We start from the raw sequence: 26,819 nt of genomic DNA, 5'->3' as shown, positions 1-26,819 counted from the left end.
GTGAATGAAGATTGAATGACTTGTGTTAAAGACTTAATAAACTCAATGACTGTTTCATGCGTTGCTCCCGTGCTAACCCAAGAAACTAATGTTCCAGACCCATCTCCTACTCACAGGGTGGCTGAGGCGCCGCGCGACCTTACACCCGTGCCTGAATTCCGGGTGGAGGCAGCGGTCACCCAGCCAGCGCCTGTTCTAGTTCCAGCTACTGGGGTCAGGGCAGCTGTGGGTCAGCCATCTCTTGCACCCGTTTCTACTTCTCGGGTGGGAGTGGCTGGCATCCGGTCTGACCCTGCATCCACTGCGGCGCCCAGGGTGAGGTCAGCCAGCGCGAAGCTAAGCTCCACACCCATACTAAGAACCCATGGGGGAGCGGCTGCTGCCTTGCAGGTGCCTGCACCAGCTCATGTTTCCATTGGAGGCTCAAGAGAATCATCGCCGCCACGACGGCCTCCTATTCAGCTCCCTGTCCAGTTAGCAGCCCAGCTCGCTGTCCAGTTAGCAGCCCAGCTCCCTGTCCAGTTAGCAGCCCAGCTCGCTGTCCAGTTAGCAGCTCATCCTGCATCTGCTGCTGGATGCCCGGGTGTGCCAGCGCGGCACCCCGCAGCATCCCTGCTGCTTCACGCCACGTCAGCTGGAGGGCCCGAGGAGCCCGTCCAGCCTCACGCCACGTCAGCTGGAGGGCCCGAGGAGCCCGTCCAGCCACCACCTGCTTCGCCACCTGCGGCTCTGTTGCCTCCAGCTCCAGCGTCGCCTTCGCCAGGTCCGGCCTCGTCTGTCATATTCTCTGTCATATGGGCCTGAATGAATAAACTTTCTGAATCCTTTATCATCTGCAACTTGTGAGATTGTGATATTATGTTATGCTATGTTATACCCCTGATTAATGATTGTGAAATTATTATGTAGTTTTAGTTTGCATTGTTCTCCTGAATTAGAAGAAGGTGATAATTTTTACGCTTATTAGACTGATTTGTATTAAATTAGACTGCTGATTCAGTGTGAATGAATGATATTATTTATGATGCATTATACTGCTGAGTTATAAGAAATACTGTTTTCAGAGAGTCAGGACCTTGCTTTTTCTGATAGTAGAGGAGACAGAGAGCACATTCCACGGGAGCTTCACTCCCACCGTTGTTGAAGGCAGACGAAATAGGGAGCCAAGGCCATAAGTCAGGCTCGCTTTTGATTAGAGAGTCCCAAACATGATAGCTTGAACCAAGTTTAAATAATTAAGAGACCAATTGAGGAACATAATAAGTGAGGGAGGCGTAGTAGGGAAAGGTGTTTGTTTCCTTTGCAGGAAATTTCGGGACCACAGCGACCACAGGGGTGGCGAGGATCCTGGAGGCCCCAGACCGAATGGAGCCACCAGAGATGGACCCAGAAAAGAAGCACAGACCACTAGAGATTCACCAGTGTAAGGGGTATCTCACCGGGGTCAGTGGGTTCAGTGGTGAGGGAGGAGTGCTGATTGAGCTCAGCTCGCACTCTCATTCTCTCCAGCCACTGACCAACTTTAGTCTCACTGATACTTTTGTGTGTGACCAACCTCAAGCATGAAGTGTTCTCAAGTGGGAGCTGGCGTCTTACTACTCGACCACCTCGAACACCTGAGGTTGTCTCATTCCCTGTGCCAGAGGATGGCTAGAGAGGGTCAGAGTGAGGGCAGTGGACCTGGGAACGGTGACCCGGGCCCATGATGCCATTGATGGACATGGAAGCAGCTGAGTGGGCCGAGGAGTGACACAACGCAACGTATGGTGACCTCTTGTGGTCAAGAGGGAGTGTGGAGTTTAGACAAATATTTTACTGCTACTATTCATAACCATCATCATTACCATTACATTAATTATCATTTCATCAAAGCATTTATTGAAGCTGTTGGCCTTACGTTAAAACTTGTATTACAGGTGTTATCATAATCTCCTATTAATCTTTATTACACAGTGCAGTCATAATCATTTTCTACACACCTTGCATTTTGTGCTTACTTAAAGAGTTGAAGCTCAGTCAGTTAATTGAGGGCCGTAAGCTTTGTTTGGCGCTATGTCCAGACAATCTATTGTGTAAGTGACTTAGGGCTGTGAAAGATTACCTACATGCTTACAAAACACATATACCACGTTATTCATCATTATCTTTTATTTGTTCATATCCTTTTTATTAAGCTTTGAGTAGTGGCATTTGATTAAAACATTTATTCAGCACATTACATGTATAGTTTCATTTAGGTTATTACACACATGAGAGTGGCCTCTGTCTGTAAGGTTGTCGGCGGGGTGAGACAGAGTGTGTTTGAGGTCGACAGACACACACACACAAACAGTAGTTAGACTCATGTTTAGGTAAGAGTTCAAATAATAGTCTGCAAAAGCTTGTAACTGCAAAATTGTGTCTGCATAAGGGACAGTTTGTTCCAGGAGATAAGCGAGAGTTAGAAGATTAACAGGAAGCACCTGGCATCGAGACGGAGAAAATGTTCTTTTTAAATGTGTCAAAAGTCGTCAACAGAACATTTGTGGTTTTGAAACTTATGCATGTATTGTATCTGCTTTGACGCAAGAGGGGACGTCCAACCCTGGTGTTATAAAAACAACTGCTTGTGTAGTCTTGGGCGGAGATCTACAGCTGGCGTTGCAGTGTTCATCTCCCCACGCATGTGTTCATTAAAAATCATTGTTTGACCAACTCTTCTGGACCATTGTTGTTTTTGTGCTCATCCTCAATATTTGAACCCGCAACATTTTGGGGGCTCGTCCGCGTATTGAGGAGGGAATGAGTTTGGAGGTGTAGACGGAGAAATCCGGGGTCCGAGGCGGTCAGACAGGCAGGCATGATCCGGCAATCGAACTGAGTGGACAGGCGCCTTTATAAAAAGAGGTAGGCACAGGCCTGTTGATTTTATCCAAATTGTGCTGAATTGGATGACAAAATTAAATGTCTATTCAGTAAAATTGCCGGTGAATGTCTGTTTTGATTTTGGGGAAAGTCTCATTAGAATTGAAAGTTGAAGTAAGGATAATGAAACTTTGAAAATGACCGTACTGAGTTAAAGAAATAAGGAAATGAAAAGAGAAAGCAGAGAAATGTTTAACCCTCTGGGGTCCAGGGTATAATTGGCCGTTTTTACCTACTTTTTATTTTACCTCTATATTTCACCTTTAAAAACTGTTTACTTTGCCTTGTTTGGTATCTTTTTTTTTCAGCACAACCTCATGTGTCTGAATTTACAGTTAGTTTTTCATTTTGACTAACTGTATTGGCACAATTGATATAAAATCAGACAAAAAACATAAAATCCGAGTAGGAAAAAAGTGATATTTGTTATTGTAAAAACCACAAACATGTTTAACGAATGATTTTCAGAACTTAAAATGAAAATATAAACAGTAAACTTTAAAAACCTATGTAGAATTTTTGAAACAACAAACTTATATGGAACTATTTGCCTAAAAATGCAGCCAATGCCTCAGGCGTTTTTTGTCCATCTATTTACAAGATGATCAGGTGTCACAAAAAGACTTCATACAAATCATTTGTACCATTCAAGAAAACAGTTCCTGTCCACCACAAGACACAGGGGCACACCACAGGCTTGAAACTTCCAGGGTGTGTCACTCCTGTTGTCCTCCTGGAGACAGCGCTTACATTTGAGTCTGCCTTTAGTGGCTTTCTGGACAGCATCTGTGTTTGTGAGAATGGGAACAGGAATGTGTTCAGCTCTCCTGCTGTGGGGAACACCTGTCTTGTCCATGCCACAAAGCTGACACACCAGCTCCACCATGAAATCTTTGTGTGCCATGGGCTGAACCTGCTTGGCACTGCACATCTCACGATGCATGATGAATGCATTTGTGGTCGCAATGTCCAAAAAATGCAGCAACATGGTCCTGTACCAGCGGGCAGTTTTTCTGTGAGTGGAATAATACTGAATGAGCTGGTCAGACAGGTCAACCCCACCCATATTTTTGTTATATGCCATGATTGGTGTGGGACAGGGGATTTTTCTCGTAGCCCAGTGTCCATCTCTATCCTTCACCTTTCTCCTCACCGTCTCCCATGAAAATGCAGGATGGATGGTGGAGCACACAGACACCTCCCGTGTGTCCATCCACTTCACAAAAACAAGTGGGCCCTCTCTGATCCATCTCACAGATCCCCTTGGACATTTTCTGTTCAGAGCATTTGCCCGGTCTTTCGGACACCCTTTTCTGTTTTCCCTGTAGGTGCCACATGCACCAAATCTCATGCTTGTCAGGTCCAGGAACAGTCTGGGACTTGTATAAAAATTGTCCATGTAAATATGGTACCCAGCACCAAGACAGGAAGGCTGAATAAGATTCATCACCACATCATAGGCCAGCCCATGCTCACTTGCAGTTTGATTCTTGCCAGTGTATATGGTAAAGCTGATGGTGTAGCCACTTCTTGATTCAGCCAATATAAACATTTTCATCCCCCATTTAGTCGGTTTGTCTTTCATATATTGTGTCATCCCAGTTTTTGCTTTGGTTGCCACCATCCTTTCATCTACTGACAACTCCCTCCTTGGGTGGCAATAAGCCTGGCAGGCACTGAGGATCTCATCATATAGAGGCCTGATTCTAAAAAGCTTGTCATGGCCTGGTGTTCCCTTCTTTGCATCATTTTTTAGATCCTCCTCAGGATCACTGAGGTGGATGTTCCAAAATATGCTGCGGAACCTGTCTCTCGTCATCACTTTGGATGGAAGGGGCACAGACAAGATATGATTCTGCCTCCAGTAATCTCTGAGACTTGGAAGTGACACAAGTGACATGTAAATCAGGAGACCAAAAAACTGATAGAGATGTTCTGTCTCTACATCAGTCCACTTGTATTTTTTGCCTAAATGCTGATTTTTTGTAGCATTTTTGTTTGTGTTTGCACAAATTGTACTGACAGTGTCAGTAGCAAAAAACAATAAGAAAAGATCTTTTAGGCTTTGCGGGCAAAGTCTCTCTATCTGGACTCCTGGTGTTCTCTGTGGCTGAAACCTGCTACATTCTGGGGTAATGTCAGCATCCCCCTCTGACTTCCAGGACTCAGAGCTGAGATGTGGCTCCGCTGCCTGAGGCAGTGGAGATCTGGACCTGGTGGGCGTGTCACGCCTTCCCTGTCTCTCTGCAGACCTCCTACTAACACTCTGTGTAGATGTCAGAGGCTGCTCTTCCACTCCTTCTCTCTTTACCTCTTCTAGAACAAAAAGTGGATCGTCCACTTCATCGTCACACTCGTCACTCTCAGAGTCTGGCTCCGCATTTTCTTCCGACTCAAAAAAGAGTTTCAGTGCCTGATCCACATTTAGTAGCCGTCTCATTGTTTTGATACGTGACACGTCAAACAACAACAAATAAACAACTACAGAAGACACTAACTACACACTCCAAAACTGCTAAATATCCTAAATTTCTCAAATTTTCACAACTCAAAATCAATATCGCTGTCAATCGCTTGCCGCCGTAACTCCCACAATCTTCCCCTCAGCCTCAGCAACCAAATGTCGCATGGTTGCCATATCTTTTTTTGATTGGTTGATGTGGTTAATTTTTTTCCACCAATAGGAAAGGGGATGCCGTGTTGTTGGGTGGGGTGTGGGTGGGTGCGGATTCGTTTGCAATGGGAGCGCTGTCTTTAGAAAGTCCGATGTTTATCGGCTCGTTTTGCAGTAAACGTGACAGCAGTGCTCGCGAAAAAGTAAGCCGAATATAATTAATCATAACTCGGGTTAATCTTGGCCTATCGACACAATTTAAAAACTGGTATGTAGTTTGAAGTTTGCACTTTCAAGACAAATTGAAACGGAATCTCAGTGAGGCGCCGTCTTGCTGCTACGTCATCTTTAATCGCCGACATCATTTTGACGCGCCGGCGCATCCGTCGACCCCAGAGGGTTAAGAAAATATAGGATAATAGGTAATTGGTGAATTGTTTGTGACAGTAAAGTCTCAATTGAATATAAAGCCGGGCTTGGACATCAATAAAATTGCTTGTGTGATTTTGCGAGGTGTCTTCAAAGTAATTAAATTTTTTAGAACGGGACTCTGGGAGTCCTTAGAAGTGCATTGTTCGAGGGTGATGCCTCAAATTTGTTTGCGGACGCGCACATTTTCCTCTGGGAGGGATAGTCCAGTTGACAACTGTGGAGAACTGGGGACACTCCTAAATAGCTAGTGACTGGGTCACTTTACCGTCCGGGACGGTGGTTTGCGTTTTTTTGGCCAGCAAAGTTCGGAACTTGGGCGTGACACGCTTTTAAATTGAGTTAGGGCACTAGATATCTGACCACAGTCCGGGACTGATACTGGTTAATTGATGACAAAAAACTTGGAGTTTATCCGTTGGACGGTTAATTTAAATTTGTCGAAATAGTGTAGGTGTTAAAATGTCAGGCCTGATAATGGTTGTAAATATAAGACGTCATTGTAATATAATGTAAGACATTTTATGTGGAGGAAGTCTGTAAGTTGGCAGTGACCTGCAGGGTTGTTGCTATTTTGAGGCTGTCTGTGTGTGTGTGAAAATGCAAATACGGAAGCTCTGAACTGCTTAAACCACCGTGGGTTTCACAAATACTGCTGCGAACATTGTTGAATGCGTGTATTTAAGACGCCGTTTATGTTTAGTAGAGGGCTATAAATAAAGTTTTGAGTTGTTGCAGTGGATTTATAGTAATTGACTGAGTTTTGATGTATATTGAGTCCACTGTACATACCTAAGACCAATATATCACTTTCAATAGTAACCTCTCTTCAGCAATAAATGCTGGTGTGTTTTAATTTTTTTTTTTCCATTTTTTGTGTGTGCTGTGAGGATTATTAGAGGTTTCAATTGTTTTTCTTTCACTTGCTCTTTCTGATTCTGAAAAGCATGTCTGATGAGACAGAGTGCATTTGAGGTCGAGACAGACACACACACACAAACAGTAGTTAGACTCGTGTTTAGGTAAGAGTTCAAATAATAGTCTGCAAAAGCTTTTAACTGCAAAATTGTGTCTGCATAAGGGACAGTTTGTTCCAGGATATAAGCGAGAGTTAGAAGATTAACAGGAAGCACCTGGCATCGAGACGGAGAAAATGTTCTTTTTAAATGTGTCAAAAGTCGTCAACAGAACATTTGTGGTTTTGAAACTTATGCATGTATTGTATCTGCTTTGACGCAAGAGGGGACGTCCAACCCTGGTGTTATAAAAACAACTGCTTGTGTAGTCTTGGGCGGAGATCTACAGCTGGCGTTGCAGTGTTCATCTCCCCACGCGTGTGTTCATTAAAAATCATTGTTTGACCAACTCTTCTGGACCATTGTTGTTTTTGTGCTCATCCTCAATATTTGAACCCGCAACATTTTGGGGGCTCGTCCACGTATTGAGGAGGGAATGAGTTTGCTTTGCCTTGTTGCCACCTCACAACAGTGATATAGTATGATGCAATCCCATATTAGATTCTTGATGAATGTGTGTTGTTGTTATTCAACCTGGTTCAATGTGCCCCTTTTTAACTTTGAGCACCCGCCCCTTTAAACGTCTCTGCACGGCCCTGGTCTTTGCTTACTTTGCCGTGCTGAATTGAAGCCTTGAGGAAATTGGGGGACTATGTACTGAGTTACTTCCTCATTTGGACTTCATTGGGCACAGCCAGGAGAGGACCACATCTATAGCCAGGATTTACTCTTTCGCCTCTCTCAAATCATCTTCAGGACTGGTAGGAGACCTTTAGCAACAGCATAGAATAGACAGAAAATTGTGAGTGTTTTGTGATTTAATCTTAAAATTCATATTATCTGATTGAGCTGTAACTGTAAAATGAAAGAAAGTAAAATATCCTATGTGGATTTAAAGGCTAATATTGTGGACATTCTTCGGACATTTTTAATTCTTTGGAAAACAGTGGTGAAAACTTATGTATGAACTTTTAGTTCAGCATCATAAGTTCCCATGGTAAGCTACCCCAACAAGACGTCAACCACCTTAGTACTGCAGAAATCTCAAGGTTACCCTGGAGTTAGCTAAATCAGATGAAATCCTACTCCATGGTATAAACCCCAGGTCCAGTGAAAAGTCAGAGTGCGGCAAAAGTGACCAGTTTCCACAACACGTAAGTTAGCTTTGAGGCTGAGGGAGAGGTCTCTCTACAGCCCTGCCAGGGCCAACATGAGGAGGTGCATCAAACAGGCCAAGGAAGCCTACAGGAGGAGGATAGAGGGCCTTCTCACCAACAACAACCCCAGCCAGGTGTAGAGAGGAATCCAAGCCCTCACTAACTACGAATGACAGGGCCCCCTTCTCTCTTGCTCTTGACGAAGGCGGTCGCACTTTTCTCCTCTCCTCCTCTCCCTTAGCTTCCCTGCTTAGCCTCTTGTGTCCTTGTCTAGTCTTGTGTTTTTTGTATTACTTTTCCCTGGAACACTCTCTCACAGACTGTTCTCTAAAACCTAAAGAGGAATTATGGGTTTGATCAACTGGTCCCTGAATGCAATTGACACCCTTTTCTCAACGAGAAGTCTGGGCTTGGGTGAGCCTGAGTGCTGAAGATATCTACCTATTCGGAACCATGATAACAGGGTTCTTGCTGATCGGAGCTGGCTTGGCTCTGGCTTATCGAAGAATTAAGAAAGCGGAACCGGCTGTTGAAACCCCCAAAAGGCTGCCCGCTGGGATTGAAACGATGGGACGAGGCGTGAGTTCTCAAAACAGGCTCATTGAGTGCAGCACCGATAAGATCTTGGAGAAGCTTACGGCTGCCGTGAATACTCAGAACAAGATCTCTGAGTGCAAACTGGATTACATCTGGAGGGGCTCGCTCGGAATAACACCTCATACTTTGTGGATCCCCACAAAGCTGCATTCTCAGCTTTGTACTGTACACCCTGTACACCTATGAAAGCATACCAACCCACCCAACTAATGTCATCGTCAAGTATGCCGATGACACCACAGTGTTTGGGCTCATCTCTCATGGCGATGAGACAGCTGCAGAGCAGAAGTAGAAGTAGAGAACTTGTCCTGTTGGTTCTGTGATGAACTGAGCTGAAAAAGCAGGAGTCATCACAGGAATTATTAGAAAAATAGGGTTGCCATTTATTTAACTCAAAAATTATTTTTACAAAAAGTAATCATTTTGAGCTTGTAAAAGAGGTCAAAGAAACAAACTGAACTCAGGCAAAGGCCAGCAAATTTAACAAACCAAATGACTGCCCAAACAAATACAACTGACCTAAAAAGGAAATGACACACAAGGGCATATATAATGGCTGATCAGACCACCATGATACATGAGGGGTAACTAAACAAAACACACTCATAGAACACAAAATCAATATAGCACACTCTAGTTTGTTAATAAACTAAAGACCAAAGAAGAAACCAAAAATACTAAACCCTAAACTCAATATTTAACTAAGTACAAATACTTTGTTTATTAATCAAAGAAAATACACATTCTCCCCTTCAGCAGGAAGTGGTGGTGCGCTCCAAATATCCCTCTTTGTATTTCATTGCTCTGAACCCTGGCCACCACCTTTTGTCTGGCAACAACTTTTGAGTGTGGCCATGTGGGTTTGGCCATCACAATGCTCAGAAAATAACCTAAAGCTGAATGTCCTTAAAACAAAAGAGCTCATACTGGACTGTGGAGACAAAGACAGATCCACTACCCTCTCATTATAATTGGAGATTAGGTGGAAACTGTCTGGATTGCAACCACATAAGCTAGCACAATACGTTTTTTTGCATATGAAACTGGAGGAATTGTACTTATATTGTATGCATTCAGCCTGTCCTAGGTCACAGTTTCCTTTAGTGATAGGTCCAACAACACTGATGCACCGACGCTTGTATCAAGCTCACAGGGCGAAACCTGTATCGGTGCGTGCGTCGCTTTAAGAAAAAGTCACGCGATCGATACAGGTGCTGTATCGCTCATTGCCAATGCATCAAACTGTGTTTAAAAGGTACCACATCCGCATCTGTCAATGGAATGAGTCTCCACCAAAAACACAAAACAAAATTACTCTCGCAAAGATAAAAAAAATACATATCTCTCTATAACAAAATGGAGCCCGAAAGAAAAAAAAAAGATTCTGGTGTGTGGGATCATTTCAATCGTTTAACTGCAAACAAGGTAACTGTTTGTCTGTCTTTGTTTCAGTGTAATCTATCAGAATAGGAAAAACAGCATTGTGACTTCCAGTGTAAATTATTTATTTCATTTCAAATCAAATCAAATCAAATCACTTTTATTGTCATGTTACATGTGCAGGTACGCTAATACAGTACAGGCGAGTGAAATTCTTGTGTGGGAGCTTCACAAGCTCCCAAGCACAAGCAACAGAGTTGTGCAAAAATACAATAACGTAAAACAAGCAAAATATAAGAATGGCTAAATCTGAGTGTAATAAATATATGTACAATATAAGAGTGTATGCATTACTGGATGTGTATACTAAATATGTTTTTGTTTTTTTTGTTTTTTTACGTGTGTGTGTGTGTGTATACATATTTTACAAATTAAATAGATTAAACAATAAAATAAAATATATAAAATATACAGAGGTTGGTAGTTGAGACATGTGCAAAACAAGTGGCATTTATATACAGTGTGGAGTGCATAATGTTGTTGAATGAGGGTGAGGTGTCTATGAAGTGTTCAGCAGTCTGATGGCCTGATGGAAAAAGCTGTCTCTCAGTCTGCTGGTTCGGGACCGGATGCTGCAGAACCTCCTTCCTGATGGAAGTAGTCTGAACAGTTTATGACTGGGGTGACTGGAGTCCTTGATGATCCTCCCCGCTTTCCTCAGGCACAGGAAGCGGTTCATTTTATGCAGGTTAAATGTCGCATCTGTTCTGCAGAGCGTTCTTACACAAACAAAAGCACTTCCTCAATGTTAGGCATTACAGAGCGAAACATGAAAATGAGGAGACAAACACACCGAGAATGAACACAGATAGGCCTATATAGACATTGAGCTACTTTATCATCATTTTTATTCATATGTGTTTTTTTATTATTATGAAATCAAGCATCTAGGAAGACTGTTCTGGACCAGACGGTTCTGAATTTTATTATAAAGGACTGATAACTCCTTAGTATTGTGGAGAGTGAGGGGTTCAGGGAGCTGGTTCAGGTCCTTGATCCATCATACGTTTTGCCAACCAGAAAGGTTTGTATAGATAATGTCTCATCAGGTAGCTGATGTTAAGTACTGCATACTGATTTAATTTTGTTTCATCTTCAGACCATGAAGGAATTGATAGGCAAAAAACATGCGGGGGAACTCGAATGAGTGAAAATGGAAGTACAGCAAGCTGTGGCAGTGAGTACAACAGCTGATATGTGGACCTCTTTGAACATGGAGGCTTACTTGGCTCTTATCTGTCACTACATTAATGAGAATATGCAGTTGTGTGCATCTGTCTTGGGTGTGAAACACTTTCCACAAAGTCACACTGCAGACAATTCAAAAAGGGCATGATGGATGACTGGGGCATCACAAATAAGGTAAGGTCTCTTGTGACCGACGCAGCACCAAACATGATTGCAGCAACAAGAACTCTCCAAATTCGACATTCAGTTTGCATTGCACACAAACTCAATTTATTAGTCAAGAAATCATGTGATCAAATCCCTGAACTTTCATCCATAAGACACAAATCTAGACAAATCCTATTATTCTTCAGATCCAGCACTACAGCCAAAGAAAAGCTTGCTCAAGTGCAGCAGCAGATGTGACGGCCCGTCTTGAAACTTATCAACGAGGTACCAACACGTTGGAACAGCACATATCAGATGCTGTCACAGCTATATGATGAGAAAGAACCAGTCTGGGTATCTCTTTCTTCTCTTCCAACAGATTTAACTCCACTTACGGCCGATGAGTGTTACATCGTAAAGGAAGCACTTCTTGTGCTGGCCCCTTTCCATCAGGCCACAGTGGAGTTGTCTGAGGAGAGGAGAGTTTCAGGATCAAAGGTCATCCCGATGATGAAAATGCTATATTGTGCACTTGAGCGGAACTCTTTACATCTATACACACAAGCAGCCACCCATCTCCATGACCAACTTAGGCGTCATGTCACAGACACTGCTTCTAATCTGTCATTAAGTGTGTTGACCCTATCAACACTTTTAGACCCCAGATTTAAAACACTCACATTTCTTAGTTCCTCCAAGTGTAGTGAGGCTGTCAATCGCCTGAAAATGGAGTGTGCTGCAGTAATTGCCCGCACAACATCTGAGCCACAGCCTAGACCTTCATCAGAGCAGTCACCTGTCCCAGGCAAGTTCAGTATTATCAGCTTATTCATACATTTATTTTGATGCTAATGTGTACTAATTTGGGGTAGATGACAAAAACTAAAATGGCCATGCATTTTTATAATTTCAGAAAACCTGTGGCAGCAGCTCGATGAAGAAGTTGGCAGACAAACCAATAATGCAACAGCGGACTCCATTATTGAAGTCCAGCGCTACTTGGAGGAGAAAAACATTCCAAGATCAGAGGATCCTTTAATGTACTGCAGAACATCTTATCCAAACCTTTTCCACCTGGCTTTACAGTTTTTGTGCACCTGTGAAGTAGTCAGACTGGAACGTCAAGGAAGGTGGTAGAGAAGCAGACTACGCAGACATTTCAGATTTCCAGAGGTGAGCAATTTATTAACAGTGAACTTAACTTAATATCTAACTTAACAAAACTCCCCCCCCCCAAATCAATTCATTTAACAAAACTCAACATAACATGGATCTGGTAACCTCCTCTCTCTTGCATCTGGTAGAGACTGGCTTTAAATAGGGCTATCAATTTCCCTCCAATTAGCCTGAAACTCTATGTAGCGGTAGACATTACTACAGCAGTCTTGCGTGTAAACCTTCTCCAAAGTGGCTAGCTTGCACTCTTTAGTGGCTTAATATTCACGGAGAGAAAATAACGATAGCCATCTTCCATTTTGGCCTGGGAACCACACTGGCCGTTTATTGCGCATGCTCACAAGAGAAAACGATAACAATCTCGTGCACGCAGGCACGCACCTCTCTGACGTCATCTCGTCACTTGGACATGACTTTGCTTATAGTGAAATACTTAACACTCCCACTCAAAGACATGTTCGTTGTTCTCTGTAATAGAAAATAGAACAAACAAAAAAAAAAAATATACAGATATATTTTTCAATACTGGCCATACTCAAAAAAAAAAAAAACTTGCATCGCTCCTTTGTTCATTTTTAGGATTCTCTGTGCTGATCCATTTTATTTTCCAAATAGATACTCCTTGAAACTCTCGAACTTGACCTTTGTCACTGACTTAGTAAGAACATCAGCTATCATATTTTCAGTAGGGCAGTACTCAATAGATATCTTTCCCTCAGTGTGCGCAGATCGAACAAAGTGAAACTTTATATCTATGTGTTTGCTCCTCTGTGTGCATACCGGGTTCTTTGATAAAGCTATCGCCCCTGGTTGTCTTCATATATCTTAACAGGTACATGCTCTCTACTATCTACTCCTCTAAGTAGTTGTACAAGATACATACTTTCTTGGGTAGCAGCAGCCAGCGCCATATACTCTGCCTCACACGTAGATAGAGCTACTGTTGACTGTTTTCTGCTTTTCCAGGATATAACTGGACCATTTTCAGTTAGACTAAAACAGTATCCAGTTGTGCTCCTCCTGTCATCTTTATCTGACGCCCAGTCAGCATCACTGTACCCTTCAAGCTTTAGACCTTTCTCACTTTTGTGATAGTGAAGCTCTTGGTCTCTAGTACCCTTCAAATATCTCAATAGATGTTTTGCTGCAGACCAGTGCTGTTGTTTTGGTTCCATAAGATGTTGTGATAATTTACTAACGATCCAGCTTAGATCGGGTCTGGTGCATGTCATAATGTAAATCAAGCTTCCCACCATCTCTCTGTACCCTGTAGGATCAATGATCTCTCCTTCACTGTCAAAACTTAACTTTTGCTCGCCTGGCGTGAATCTCGGTTTACAATCGGACATCCCCAATTTTGTCAGCACCTTTTCAATATGTCTTTTTGAGTCATTTTAATCTCTCCCTCATCCTGTGAAAAATCGATGCCTAGAAAATGTTTAAGTGGACCCATGTCTTTCATCTTGAACCTTTTCTTTAACATCTCTTTCACATCCCTGAGTAAGGTGTTGTCACTTGCTGCTATGATCAAGTCATCTACCCACACTAATAGAATGACCTTCCCACTCTCAGAACCTCTGTTGTAGACACAATGATCAGCATCATTCTGGACAAAACCATTCTCTTCAAGGTAATCGTGCAGTAACAAGTTCCAGTTACGTCCCGACTGTTTTAAACCATACAGTGACTTGTTCAGTTTACACACTAAGTGTTCTCCTGTCTTGGATTTTACCTCAAAACCTTCTGGTTGCTCCACATAAACTTCACAGTCCATCGGAGCGTGGAGATAAGCAGTCTTCGTCCATTTGGTGCAGTGTGAGGTCTTCCTGCACCGCCACCTGCATCAAAGCTCGAACAGACGTCATACTCGCTGTTGGTGAAAAAGTCTCTTTATAGTCAATCCCTTCTTTTGTCCATATCCTTTTGCAACATACCTTGCTTTGTAAGTCTCAGATCCATCTGGGCTTTCCTTTACTGCATACACCCAACGGCCTCCCACTGCTTGTTTACCTTCTGGCAGTGGCATCAAAATAAAAGTCTCATTTTCCTTTAAAGAGTTCATTTCCTCTCTCATGGCATTTTTCCACATTTTTGATTTTTAGAGTCCATGGCTTCTTTGAATGTTATTGGCACCCCATAAGCCACTTTATAGAAATAGTCTACACCTTCATCATCATCCTTGTCACACTCAGTTTTGCATTGATAATCCTTTAAATACTCTGGAGCTTTTCTCTGTCTTGTAGGATACCTCACTTCTTCTCCTTCCTGAGTACTTTCTGTTGAATCTGCCCTGTAAACTCATCTAGGTTTGGTTCTACACTCGCCTTTGGTTCTACTTCATTTTGGTCAACCATGTTTGGTGGTGTATTTTGTGGATCTCAAAAACATTTCTGACGTCAAAATCTGTTTGTGTCTGACTGTCTGCACTACTTTTAGTAAGACATTTTATCAGCCTGTGTTTTTGGATCTTTCCTACTTCAGGATAGTAGACATTGTAGGCTGGGCTATATTTGTCATAGCCTAGGAAAATTCCCTTTTCACATCTAGAGTCCAGTTTCTTTTTATCCTGTTTGTACACGTAGCACTCAGAACCGAATACCTTCATGTTTGATAGGTCAGGTGTTTTCCAGTGAATACACAGTAAGGAGTCTGTTCCAGTCGCCTACTGTAACATCTGTTGCGGATTTGGGCAGCTGTTTGCACAGCATACGTCCATAAATGCTTTGGGAGTTTGCTCTCCAACAGCATGCATCGTGACATCTCAAATAAGGTTCTCCAACCTCTTTCTGCAGTTCCGTTCTGGTGTGGTGAGTAGGGTGCACTAGTCTCGTGCCTTATCCCATTACTCCTGAGTAAAGTTTGGAGCAGTTTGCCCGGTAAACTCTGTACCATTGTCGGATCTTATACATTTTATCTTTCCATATGGAGCTACATCTGCAATGAACTTTTCTGTAGCTTTTGTTGTGCCACTCTTTGCTTTTATAAAGTGCGGAAAAATCATTCCACTGTAATCATCAGTAAATGTTATCGCATACTTGTACCCATCTTTGCCTACTGGCTCTATAGGGCCACATAAATCTGTGTGTACTAGCTCCAGTATAGTTTTAGCTTTAGCATCTGCCTGTCTGTTTCTGTTTTGTGTGAATTTTCCTGTATGCAAACTTCACAGTTTTGGTTGGACCCTTCCTGTTTTCCTTTTATGGTCATGCCTTTAACCACCTTTTCAAGTTTTGCAACATCATCTAGGTTACAATGACCAAGTATTCTGTGCCAGGTCTGAATATCATGACAACCATATATCTCATCAACATTTTCATTTTCTACAGTGTTCAGGTAATACAGCCTACCGTACACCTTCACCTCAAATTTGGTTCCATTTTTGTGGAATAACCAGTTATCCCCATTCTTGAAATGGAGTTCGGCTCCGTTGGCTGTTGCTGCTTTAACTGAGAAAATGTTCTGAGGAAACGATGGGACGAAGAGTGCTTGCTTCAGCCTTGTTTTCACCTGCCGTCCCTCGCTGTCCAGGATGTAGATCTCTGCGTCGCCCCTCATCTTCGCCATTCCTTTCACCTTGGTTCCATCTGCAAGTTCGATCACGTGGTTCTCTGGTTTGAAGTTCTTGTCCACTGTCTTGAACTTTGTGGCGTCGTTAATCATGTGTGTGGTGGCACCGCAGTCTACTAAAAGACTTTTCTTTTCTTGTTGCATAGGACAGTCACTCATTTTAAAGAAACAAAAGGATGTAGCCTCTTCCTCTGCTTTATTCATGTAGTCACGTCCTCGTCCCACGACCGCGTCCTCTTCCTCGTTGTGGTGTGCCCCAGTTTTGCTCCTCTCTTTAACTGGGGATCTGCAAGACAAGTCCTGGCCATGTGTCCCTTTTACCACAGGTGTAGCACTCGATAGTAGCCATGTCCACTTTCTTTCCTCTCTGTCTTCCCCGCGACCTTGTCCCGCCGATGGTCTTCATCACGTTGTCCTCCTCTACACTCACGTCCTCCTCCCGTATCTTTCGGTACTCTCGTAACTCCGCAGTTTTGTTTTAAACTCGCTGAACGTTACCGTGTCATTTGTCTGAGTGATGTGCACGACAAAGGGTTTATATGAATCAGGTAGCCCTTTTACTACCATGGCTATCTGGAGTCCATCACTTATATTTTCATCAGCTCTTCTTAATGACGTGAATATAGTCTCTGCTCTGATAATATAGTCAGTTACTGTTTCTTTACTAGTCATCTGGAGGAGGACAGTTCACAGTATAAACTTTCACGACACGTGGTTTGTCTTTTCCTGCATAGTGCTCGCGGAGAATCTCCAGCGCTTTCCTTCCGTTATTTCTTGCATCTCTCATGACCAGTGACAAACTCTTGTCATCCAAGCACTGTACCAGCTCTGCGTATGCTTCCCGTTCTTCGCTTGCCTTCGGTGCGGGCATCCTCGTCGTCCTCTGCTTCCTGCTGCAGGACAGCACCGAGGCAGCGCAACTCCATGTCTTGCGAGGAACCGCGTTTCCCAGAGCTCGTAGTTTTTCTCATCGCCGTCGAATAAAAGCTTAAACCACCTTTGGCTGGTATGACTGGGCCCATAACCTGTAGCGGTAGACATTACTACAGCAGTCTTGCGTGTAAACCTTCTCCAAAGTGGCTAGCTTGCACTCTTTAGTGGCTTAATATTCACGGAGAGAAAATAACGATAGCCATCTTCCATTTTGGCCTGGGAACCACACTGGCCGTTTATTGCGCATGCTCACAAGAGAAAACGATAACAATCTCGTGCACGCAGGCACGCACCTCTCTGACGTCATCTCGTCACTTGGACATGACTTTGCTTATAGTGAAATACTTAACACTCTAAAACTCTACACAGATGATCTAAAAGACACAAAACCTCTTACACTTCTAATATGCACATTTACACAACTAAATGGCAGTATTAATGAAAAGAAAAACATTCAACAAATCCCTTTAAACCTTAACACAAACTAAAGGAAGCATCTCTATGGAAAAAGAAACCCCTCCACTTGGTTTGACCTGCTGATGTCATGTGTGACATCATCGGTATTTTCAAATGAGGAAATGCCAGGTGGGCGTTTCCCCACACCTGACCCTCATGAAGACTGAAAAGACAAACAAAGTAAGTATGAATAAATGACTTAATCTGTAACATAATAAAATATAAAGAAACGTAACTGAGTATTTGACTTAATTTGCAGAATGTTTGATTTCCCGGCAAAAGAACGCTTACACAAAAAAACCCGGGATAGTGAGTGCAGCAATGTTACTTGACAAATAGCAAATCATAGCAAATAAATAGAAACAGAATAATGTGTATAATGTGCAAAAAAAAAAAAAAAGGTCAACACATATGGGTCAAATGGAGAGCACTGCAACTGCTCATCCACTTTGTCACAGTACCCCAGCTTCATCTGTGCCCTGTAAGCGTGTGTTTTCCAAAGCTGGGGAAATAGTGTCAAAAAAACGCAATAGACTGAATGCAAAAACATTGGATGAACTTATTTTCCAGAATAAAAATTTATAATAAACTCTGAGTCAATTACATTTCAATGGGTAATATTACATTCACAGTACTTTCATTTTAATTTTCACTTAATGTCATTCACAATATATTTCAAAGATGTCTACAATATTTGAAATTTAACAGATATAAAATGATTCCATGTAAAGTACAATGCCTTACAGTGTATACAAGTATGACTAGGTATTTGAATCAGTGTCTGTTGTGAGTCTCAAGTAAGTTGCCTGCAATGATATTTAAGGTCCAGCAGGTGTCAGTATGGAGCAAAACAGCAAAACTGTGTCGACACAGTATCGATACAGTTTGGGGAATGTGCTGAAATGCTTCACAAAGCCTCATCTACCCATCACTAGTTTCCCTCCACATATAGCTTTGCAAAAATTGCATAAAAGCACTTGCAGCTACAAAAAAAACAATATTGCAGAAACACGTTTTGCCGATCCGATCAGCTGTTCATAACACTTCCTACGTTGGAATAGACGTCAGCGTGAACTATCACATGTCCGCCATTACTATTGCAAAAACAGTAATTAGATTACTGTTACTTTCCCGTAAGCACGCTGCGTTACTGCGTTACTAAAACCGTGATTTTTTTTTGCGAGAGTGTCTCATCACAATGATGTAAGTGAGTGCGACGTTCATGGCAACAGCTGTGTGCAGATCAACAATGGATAATATATCGAGTGTGGGAGAGAGTATGAGCGTGCAGCGTTTAAAGCGTGGAAGTACTGACCTTACTTTGAGTTTGATTCCGTAAAAAGTGACAAAAACATTATCAATCAATCAATCAATCTTTATTTATAAAGCACTTTTCATACAAAAAAAAAACTGTAGCACAAAGTGCTTTACATGGTGCCTGCTGTTCACTGCGTGGGAAGAAAACTTACTTTTACAGCGAAAAAAAACCCCCTTAACTTTCGAGCAAGCACCGAGTACGCTACCACAGAATGTGAAATTCACAGACAAACTCGCGGATTCTTCCACTGACTGCTGCGGCACACCTACACCAGGGCAAACATCCTCATGCTATACAGGTGAAAATAGAGCAACAGGACCGCTGAGTCTTTGATTTTATTTATTTTCTGCTGTGTTTTACTTGCATCTATTTGAAAGACTGAGTGTAAACACAAAAACCTATTTTATTTTATGTGCTGGAATGTGCAGAAAATAGGTTTAAATGTTAAACAAATTTCTTCCAGTCAGAATGTTGCATATAATTTAATTTTTGCCTGATGCATAAAGTTAAAAGATTAAAACTAATGAAACAAGTTTTAAAAAGAGACTTTTCCATTTGATTACATTTTGTATGATGGATTATGCAGAAAAAGTAGAATTGGGCTGAAAGATCTATTGCTTTATCACCTATTCAGGTTGTAAATCATGTTTTTACAAAGTAACTAAGTAATTAATTACTTTTTAAAACAAGTAATCAGTAGAGTAACGGGATTACTCTTTGGGAGACGTAATCAGTAATTAGTTACTGATTACTTTTTTCAAATAACTTGACCAACACTGGTCCTGAGTAGCTTTACCTCTGCCCACATAGCTGTACCTCAGGGAGCATTTCACACCATTATTGAAGCTGGAGTAGCCTCCAAGGGTTCCATCTGAAATTCCCTGTCTTATATGGCTGGTCATGGAAAGGTCAAGTGCCATCTTGCGAGCAAGGAGGTAAAAAGGTGGTCAAAAAGAATCAAATATTACACCTTAGTCAGGTGTGCTTCTTCAGTTTAGGAATGGCTGTTAATAATGTTTAGTGACCACACTGAAAGTGTCACAATGATTTAAGTGTGCGGACAGCTTCTTGTTCTTCAAGTGTAAATTCCTTCCCATTTCCACCACTGTAGTGTTAATGTACTACAACTACTAAATGAATCTAGTGGTTCTACTTGTGATTAATTTAGGAAACAAGAGGACAGATAGAAATTGCGGTAGTGTGGATCACAGATAAAATGACCAGTCACCCAACTAAGCGAACACACTTCACTTGACAAAAAACCGACTTCCCACCACCACTGTCATGTGTTAAAAAAACATAAATTACTGAACTTCAATAACTTAGTGAAACTTAAAAGAGTCTGTTTAATATATAAAGTCTTACATTCCCTTGCTCCACCACCACTAAAGCAGTTCATTAGGCATAACGAAGCTCAGACAGGACCACTCGAGCTACAATCCGAGGAGACTTGTTTATACCCCACAGACGGACAGCATTTGGGCAGAACGTCCTTTCTGTCAAGGGTGGCCATCTGTGGAACAGTCTTCCTCAACCCATTAGAGAATGCTCTACATTCAGTTTGTTTAAGGCAAAGGTTAAAAACTGGTTATGGACAAATCAAGTGTGTGATCATGTATAGGTTGTATAGTTTTAATGTTTTATTTGGGAACAGAATGGTGTGTATGTGTAAGTTTGGTGATGGAGTTTTTATTATGAATGAATGATGAATTTTTATGAATTATTATGTCTATTTTTTTATGTTTGAGGACAACAGATGGAAATTAGCCCTTGGCTATAATCTGGTATGTTTACATTCATGTAAGTTTTTTTTTTACATTTATGTTCATTAACATGCACTGTCCTAAATAAATAAATAAATAAATACCAGTGCACACAATTTTAATTCAAAGCCAGGAACAACCATCAACCATACAGTTTCATGTGTGCACACTGGCTGCCACAAAGATGTCCTGAAGACGGAAGAATCAGAGTTAAAATCACTAGCACAAGATTTTAAAAACCCCAAGAAAACTAAGCAAGCTATGTATCAAAAAAAAAAAAAAAATTCAAACAGTCTAAACAATAGTGGATAATAATTGTTGCTTTCCAGGAAAGAGAGAAGCAAAGAACAATTAGATTTGATTCATACATCAGTATAACAAATATAAAAATATGTGAAGGTTTGTCATAAAATCACATCTGCTTCATAAATATAAACAATTCAAGTCTACACAGTCCATCAGTTAATCAGCTATACTAACTTATTTAGTCTGGAAGAGATCATTTTGTTCAAAGGCCCAGCTATCTGAGCCTCTCTCTCTTTGCTCTTCTAACACTGAGTGATCTTCCTGTTTTCAGCTCATCAAATTTCCGTAGCTCTTTCAGGTATAAGTCTCTGTCATGTCACATTTTCCCTGCTGCTTGTGCTTTGTAGAAGCCATCTGCTTTCTTTCACTCCCCCAGATCCACAACCTCATGCATAGCTAGTATGTCAGTCATTGCAAGGTGGTAATTCTTTTTATGTTTTCTCCCTCTGGTAGTAAACAGATGTTTTGGTTGTATGTTCTCGCTGGATAAACCCTGTGCTAGCCACCTCCTTCATGAATTAATATGCACTAATGTGCAAAGTGTCATGAACATTGATCAGCAACCACTGATCAAAGACCACTGATCAATGGCCATGAGTACCATTCAGAGAGAGTTGGGGAATGGCTGCAATCACAGCATTGTAAGATGGTGAAAGATGTACCCTTGTACCCTCCTCAATTCAGAGATGGTCTTTCCCTTCTTATGGAAGTTTTCATTTAATAAAGCCTGCAGACAAACTGTGAGTGGTAGCAAACATCCTTTAATAAAGAACAAAACCAAGCTTGGTGAGAGAGCAGCCATCGCAGGGAACGTGACCGGTAGAGTCTCTCCTCAACCCTGCACATCCCTGGGTTTAAATACCTTCTACCGAAACATAAGGGATTGCACTGCTGTTTTAACACCTTTGGTCTTCCCCAAAGAAAGAGTTCACACTCTCTTGTTACCTTTTACAGTGGTTGATCTCCTTCTCTCTTCCCCCATCCTCAAAGAGAAACAAAAAGACTTCACTACCTGTGGAGTCTTCCAACATTGGTGCCAGGCTTCCTGTGTGAATGTCCCCATTTCCTTAACAGACCCCCACCATCTGTCTGACTGCTTGAATAGGGTGTGAGGTAGACACCCCAGTGGCACCAAAGCAGTATACAATAAAACAATGTGACCAATGTATAGATGAAAGAAATTCGAATACACCCTTTTCACATAAATGGCCTCCTTGACTTCCCGCTCAAACCAGCGTTCCTCCCTGTCCAGAATGTGTACATCCTCATCATTGAAAGAGTGTCCACTGCCTGTAGGTGTAAATTGACTGGCCAGAGTCCTGGCCTGATGAGGTTGCTCATCTGTGTTGTGCAATCCACTTCGCCAGAGGTTTTTTGGTTTCCCCGATGTATAAATCCTGGCAATGTGCATCACATAGATGCAGATTCTCATACAAAACTTTGTGTACTGCTATGTTTCTTTTGGGAAGTTGGCTGCAGCTAATTGCTTACAGACTGTGGTTTTCTGAACAGCAGAGATCCATGTACATGCTCATTTTGGATTCTCCAATGCATAAAAAAAAGTTTCTGATCATGGATAGAATTTCTCATCTCTGGAGCAGATAAACGAACATGTGGACAGCAGCAGTTGTCCTTCTTTTCTCCAGGATGGTGTGGAGTTTTCTTTAGGTGCCTTCCCAACTTTGACAAATGTCCAGCTGGGATAACTACATTTGCTCAGGGCCTTCTTGATATGTTTTTCTGCTTTTCTGGCCGCTGTATCTGTGGGGATGGTGTTCACTCTGTGTTGGAGTGTCCTGATGAAATCCAGTGGATAATTCAAATTGCCACTAGGTGTGAATGTGCGAGTGAATGTGAGTGCGAATGGTTGTCTGTCCCTGTGTGTTGGCCCTGTGACAGACTGGCGACCTGTCCAGGGTGTACCCCGCCTCTCGCCCTATGACAGCTGGGATAGGCTCCAGCGCCCCCCGCGACCCTGAAAAGGATAAGCGGAAGCGAATGGATGGATGGATGATAAGTGTTGGTTTACTGTACACATCAACTTTTAAATGTCCCCTATTAGTGATGGAAATATCACAGTTTAGGAAGTCTACCCTGTCAAATGTTCCATATTCTCCTTGGTAAACCTGATTTGATGGTCCAAAAACTTAATATGATTAATGAATACCTGAAACAATGACAGGGAAGGGTTTCCTGTTAAGTGTCAACTCTCTATGAATGGTACTTGATCTCAGTTTGAATGCTAGCAAACAGTATGTTGTTCCCAAGCATACTGATATGGGAGCCATGTTGTATGTGGTAATGTCCCCGATCTAATAACACCAGGAATGCACAGAGGACACACACAAACTTAGATTTATAGTTATTATTTATTTAAGACAAGAAAATACACTACTGTTCAGGATGAAGCAACAGCATGTACAGGAGGAGGTGGATGAGACTCCGCCTCTGACCTTACACAAGTGGTGCGACAAACCAGGAAACAGGCTGTTCTTCTTTCTCAGTAAAGAGAGACGCACAGACGATCAGACTGAGTTCAGACCAAACTAGCAGCTTCCTCTGAGTGAGTCCAGCTACAGGAGAGAAAAGTGGAAAACTCCAACACTGCTGCTTCAAGCTGCTGACGCTCCACACACTGAATGTGAGTTTGAGCAAAAACACGACTCAAAGGAAGTTTCAGTGAAGGTGGTAGAGGAGGGAGGGGAGCCAGGACTGACTGTACTGCCTGTCTGCTGTTTTCAGCTTCACTCACAGACTCAATGGCTTCCAGATCAGAGGAGGATCTCTGCTGTCCGGTCTGTCAGGAGGTCTTCAGAGATCCTGTTCTTCTGTCATGTAGCCACAGCTTCTGTGAAGACTGTCTGAAGAGATGGTGGATCAAAAAACAGATACGAGAGTGTCCAGTTTGTAAGGAAATATCTTCAAAGGAAGCACCACCATTAAATCGAGCTTTAAAGAACCTGTGTGAGTCGTTCTTACAGGAGAGAGATCAGAGAGCTTCTGAGGCTCTCTGCAGTCTGCACTCTGAGAAACTCAAACTCTTCTGTCTGGACCATCAGCAGCCAGTGTGTGTCGTCTGCAGAGACTCAGAAAAACACACCAAGCACAGATTCAGACCCATAGATGAAGCTGCACGACAACACAAGAAGGAACTTCAGGAAACTCTGGAGCCCTTAAAGAAGAAGTTAAAGGTTTGTGAAGAAGTTCAAGTGAAGTTTGATCAAACAGCAGAACACATTAAGGTCCAGGCCCGACACACAGAGAGGAAGATTAAGGAGCAGTTTAAGAAGCTTCACCAGTTTCTAGCAGAAGAAGAGGAGGCCAGGCTGGCTGCACTGAGGGAGGAAGAGGAGCAGAAGAGTGGGATGATGAAGGAGAAGATGGAGGCTCTGAGCAGAGAGATAGCAGCTCTTTCAGACACAGTCAGAGCCACAGAGGAGGAGCTGAGAGCTGAAGACGTCTCATTCCTGCACAACTACAAGGCTGCAGTGGAAAGAGTCCAGCGCTGCCCCCTGCTGGATGATCCACAGCTGCCCTCAGGAGCTCTGATAGACCAGGCCAAACACCTGGGCAACCTGACCTTCAACATCTGGAACAACATGAAGGACATGGTCTCCTACACTCCTCTCATTCTGGACCCAAATACTGCTTATCCACAACTCATCCTGTCTGAAGATCTGACCAGTGTGAGACGAGGAGGAGAGAGGCAGCAGCTTCCTGATAATCCAGAGAGGTTTGACTATTACTTCTCTGTCCTGGGCTCTGAGGGCTTTAAGTCAGGGACTCACAGCTGGGATGTTGAGGTTGGAGACGGTACAGGGTGGTTACTAGGTGTGTTAGCAGAGCCTGTGCAGAGGAAGGGAAACATACAGTCTGGATTGTGGGGAATATTCTTCTATCAAGATAAATACTCAGCACGCTCACCATCAGCTCCTCTAACTGCTCTCTCAGTACAGAAGAAGTTCCAGAGGATCAGAGTGAATCTGGACTGGAACAGGGGAAAGCTGTCGTTCTCTGATCCTGATACTAAAACACACATACACACCTTCACACACACTTTCACTCACACGATGTTTCCATACATTCAAACTGGTGGTAAAGTGAAGGTGTGTCCGTTGAAGGTGTCAGTGTCAGTGGAGCAGATGAGTTGAGGATGATGATGTTTCTAATGTTGTTTCCTGTCAGTGAATTGAAGCTGTTAAACTGCAGCTGTCCTCCTGCTGCCTCGTTGTTCCAAAGCTCTTTGTTTCTCTTTTAGTTCTCACTGTTTCTGCTGTCCACCTTTTCACATGGAAAATCATTTCACTGTTTCTCACTGAATGACTCCCCAAACTAGATTTGAAATTCTATCAAGTTTCTAATCATTACAAGTGATTCATGTTTCTATTTGATGTGTGTAAATGGAGATGATTTAGTTTGCTGGGATATGGACTGACATGTGTTGAATGGGAGGAGCAGTTTGTTGTTGTCTTCTTGTCTGTTTATGACAACAATAAATATATTGTTGAAACAATGATTCATGTTTAACTCCATATATGAAATGTTTCTGATATTTGAATTCTGTTTGATTAAAGACTTTCTTCATGACACAAATGAGATTTCAGTGTATTAATAGAACTAAATAAGATCAGAGTTGAAAGGCTGCAGTATTATGTACGTGCTTCACTGTCAGTATCTTCAGGGGGATTCAAAGGGAAACATCAAACTGCTGTAATGAGATAAACTAGTGTAGAGAAAAATATCTGAACTTTATTTTGTATCAAAGCAGAGTGTGTCATCTAGTGTTGGGGTTGAAAAATTATAAATTATCAAATAGCCCTGCGACAGACTGGCGACCTGTCCAGGGTGTACCCTGCCTCTCGCCCTATGACAGCTGGGATAGGCTCCAGCGTTCCCCGCAACCCTGAAAAAGATAAGCGGAAGTGAATGGATGGATGTTTATAAAATAAATAAAGCTGTGTTTTATTGTTTTAATATATACGCGATGCAAATTTGCTCATAAATGGGTTTGCGCTTCATGTTTTCAGAGTCAAGAGCTTCATTCAGTGTTATTGTTTGGATTTGAAATATTGCAGGTACATAGAGTGCAGAGGGTTTCGCAGCATGCTTACACATACACCAATAATGGCTTTCTATAAGTCTCTGGGTCACAGAGTCCAAACAAGATGTCCTGAACTGGGCCTTATAATCAACTGTAGGATAACATTCGACAATTAAGGCTACAGAGGGTGTGTTTTTGTGTCCATGTTTCTCTTATTTCAGGAAAAGGAACTGATAGGAGGTCGAGGGACTGAATGGACTTGGATTGAACAGGTAAGATTCGCAGCAGACGGCCACGTTGGTGTTGGGAGAAGATAGCCATAATAATCTTTTGTTATTGTCACAGTACATGAGCTGTACGGCCTGATGAGGGTCATCTTTTCTGTGAAGCAGTTTGCCGGTTCACAGAAAAGTCCAGTGCTGTAAAACTTCTCATTTCAACTGCCAAAGCAAATTAAATCTTTTTAAACAAAAAATATTTCTTCTTAAATATTTGAACACAACAACAGTGAAATAGAGAGAAATAGGAACTAAGCATGGTGCGACTGGAGTCATGTGTGTGAAGACTGATTTCAGCAGGAGTGGAGAGAGGGAAGAGTAGAGTGAACAGGTATTGTTTAGAAGGGTTCAGGAAATCTGAGCTGGCAGCAATTGCTTCAGAGTGTCGGGTCAGAACACTTAGAGGAACAAACAGGCAGAGTCCAGGAATAAAGTTGTCATTCTTTATATTTCAAGAATGGCCCCATGGGTGGGCGAGAGTGTGGGGTG

General features: G+C 42.3%; 1 protein-coding gene and 1 long non-coding RNA gene across 2 annotated transcripts; one reads left to right on the top strand and one right to left on the bottom strand.

The window, feature by feature from the left end:
• Positions 1–12,960: 12,960 nt before the first annotated feature.
• Positions 12,961–14,456, bottom strand: LOC120437788. Its single transcript, XR_005611404.1, has 2 exons — positions 14,401–14,456; positions 12,961–13,136 (listed from the first exon to the last, which is right to left on the bottom strand). It is a non-coding gene; the product is annotated as an uncharacterized LOC120437788 (long non-coding RNA).
• A 9,050-nt stretch (positions 14,457–23,506) lies between these two features.
• On the top strand, positions 23,507–25,524 carry LOC120437785 (nuclear factor 7, ovary-like). Its single transcript, XM_039608340.1, has 2 exons — positions 23,507–23,652; positions 23,754–25,524. Exon 2 carries the CDS (start codon positions 23,771–23,773, stop codon positions 25,160–25,162), a length of 1,392 nt encoding a protein of 463 aa, XP_039464274.1. The 5' UTR covers positions 23,507–23,652; positions 23,754–23,770; the 3' UTR covers positions 25,163–25,524.
• The last annotated feature ends 1,295 nt before the right edge of the window (positions 25,525–26,819 follow it).

Source organism: Oreochromis aureus, linkage group 3, assembly GCF_013358895.1.
Source record: "Oreochromis aureus strain Israel breed Guangdong linkage group 3, ZZ_aureus, whole genome shotgun sequence".
Taxonomy (NCBI): domain Eukaryota; kingdom Metazoa; phylum Chordata; class Actinopteri; order Cichliformes; family Cichlidae; genus Oreochromis; species Oreochromis aureus.
The sequence above is the reverse complement of the archived record's forward strand: the minus strand, read 5'-3'. Positions and strand labels throughout refer to the sequence as shown.

Excerpts from the sequence above, each read along its gene's own strand:
- LOC120437785 (XM_039608340.1), top strand. The coding sequence starts at position 23,771 with ATGGCTTCCAGATCAGAGGAGGATCTCTGCTGTCCGGTCTGTCAGGAG.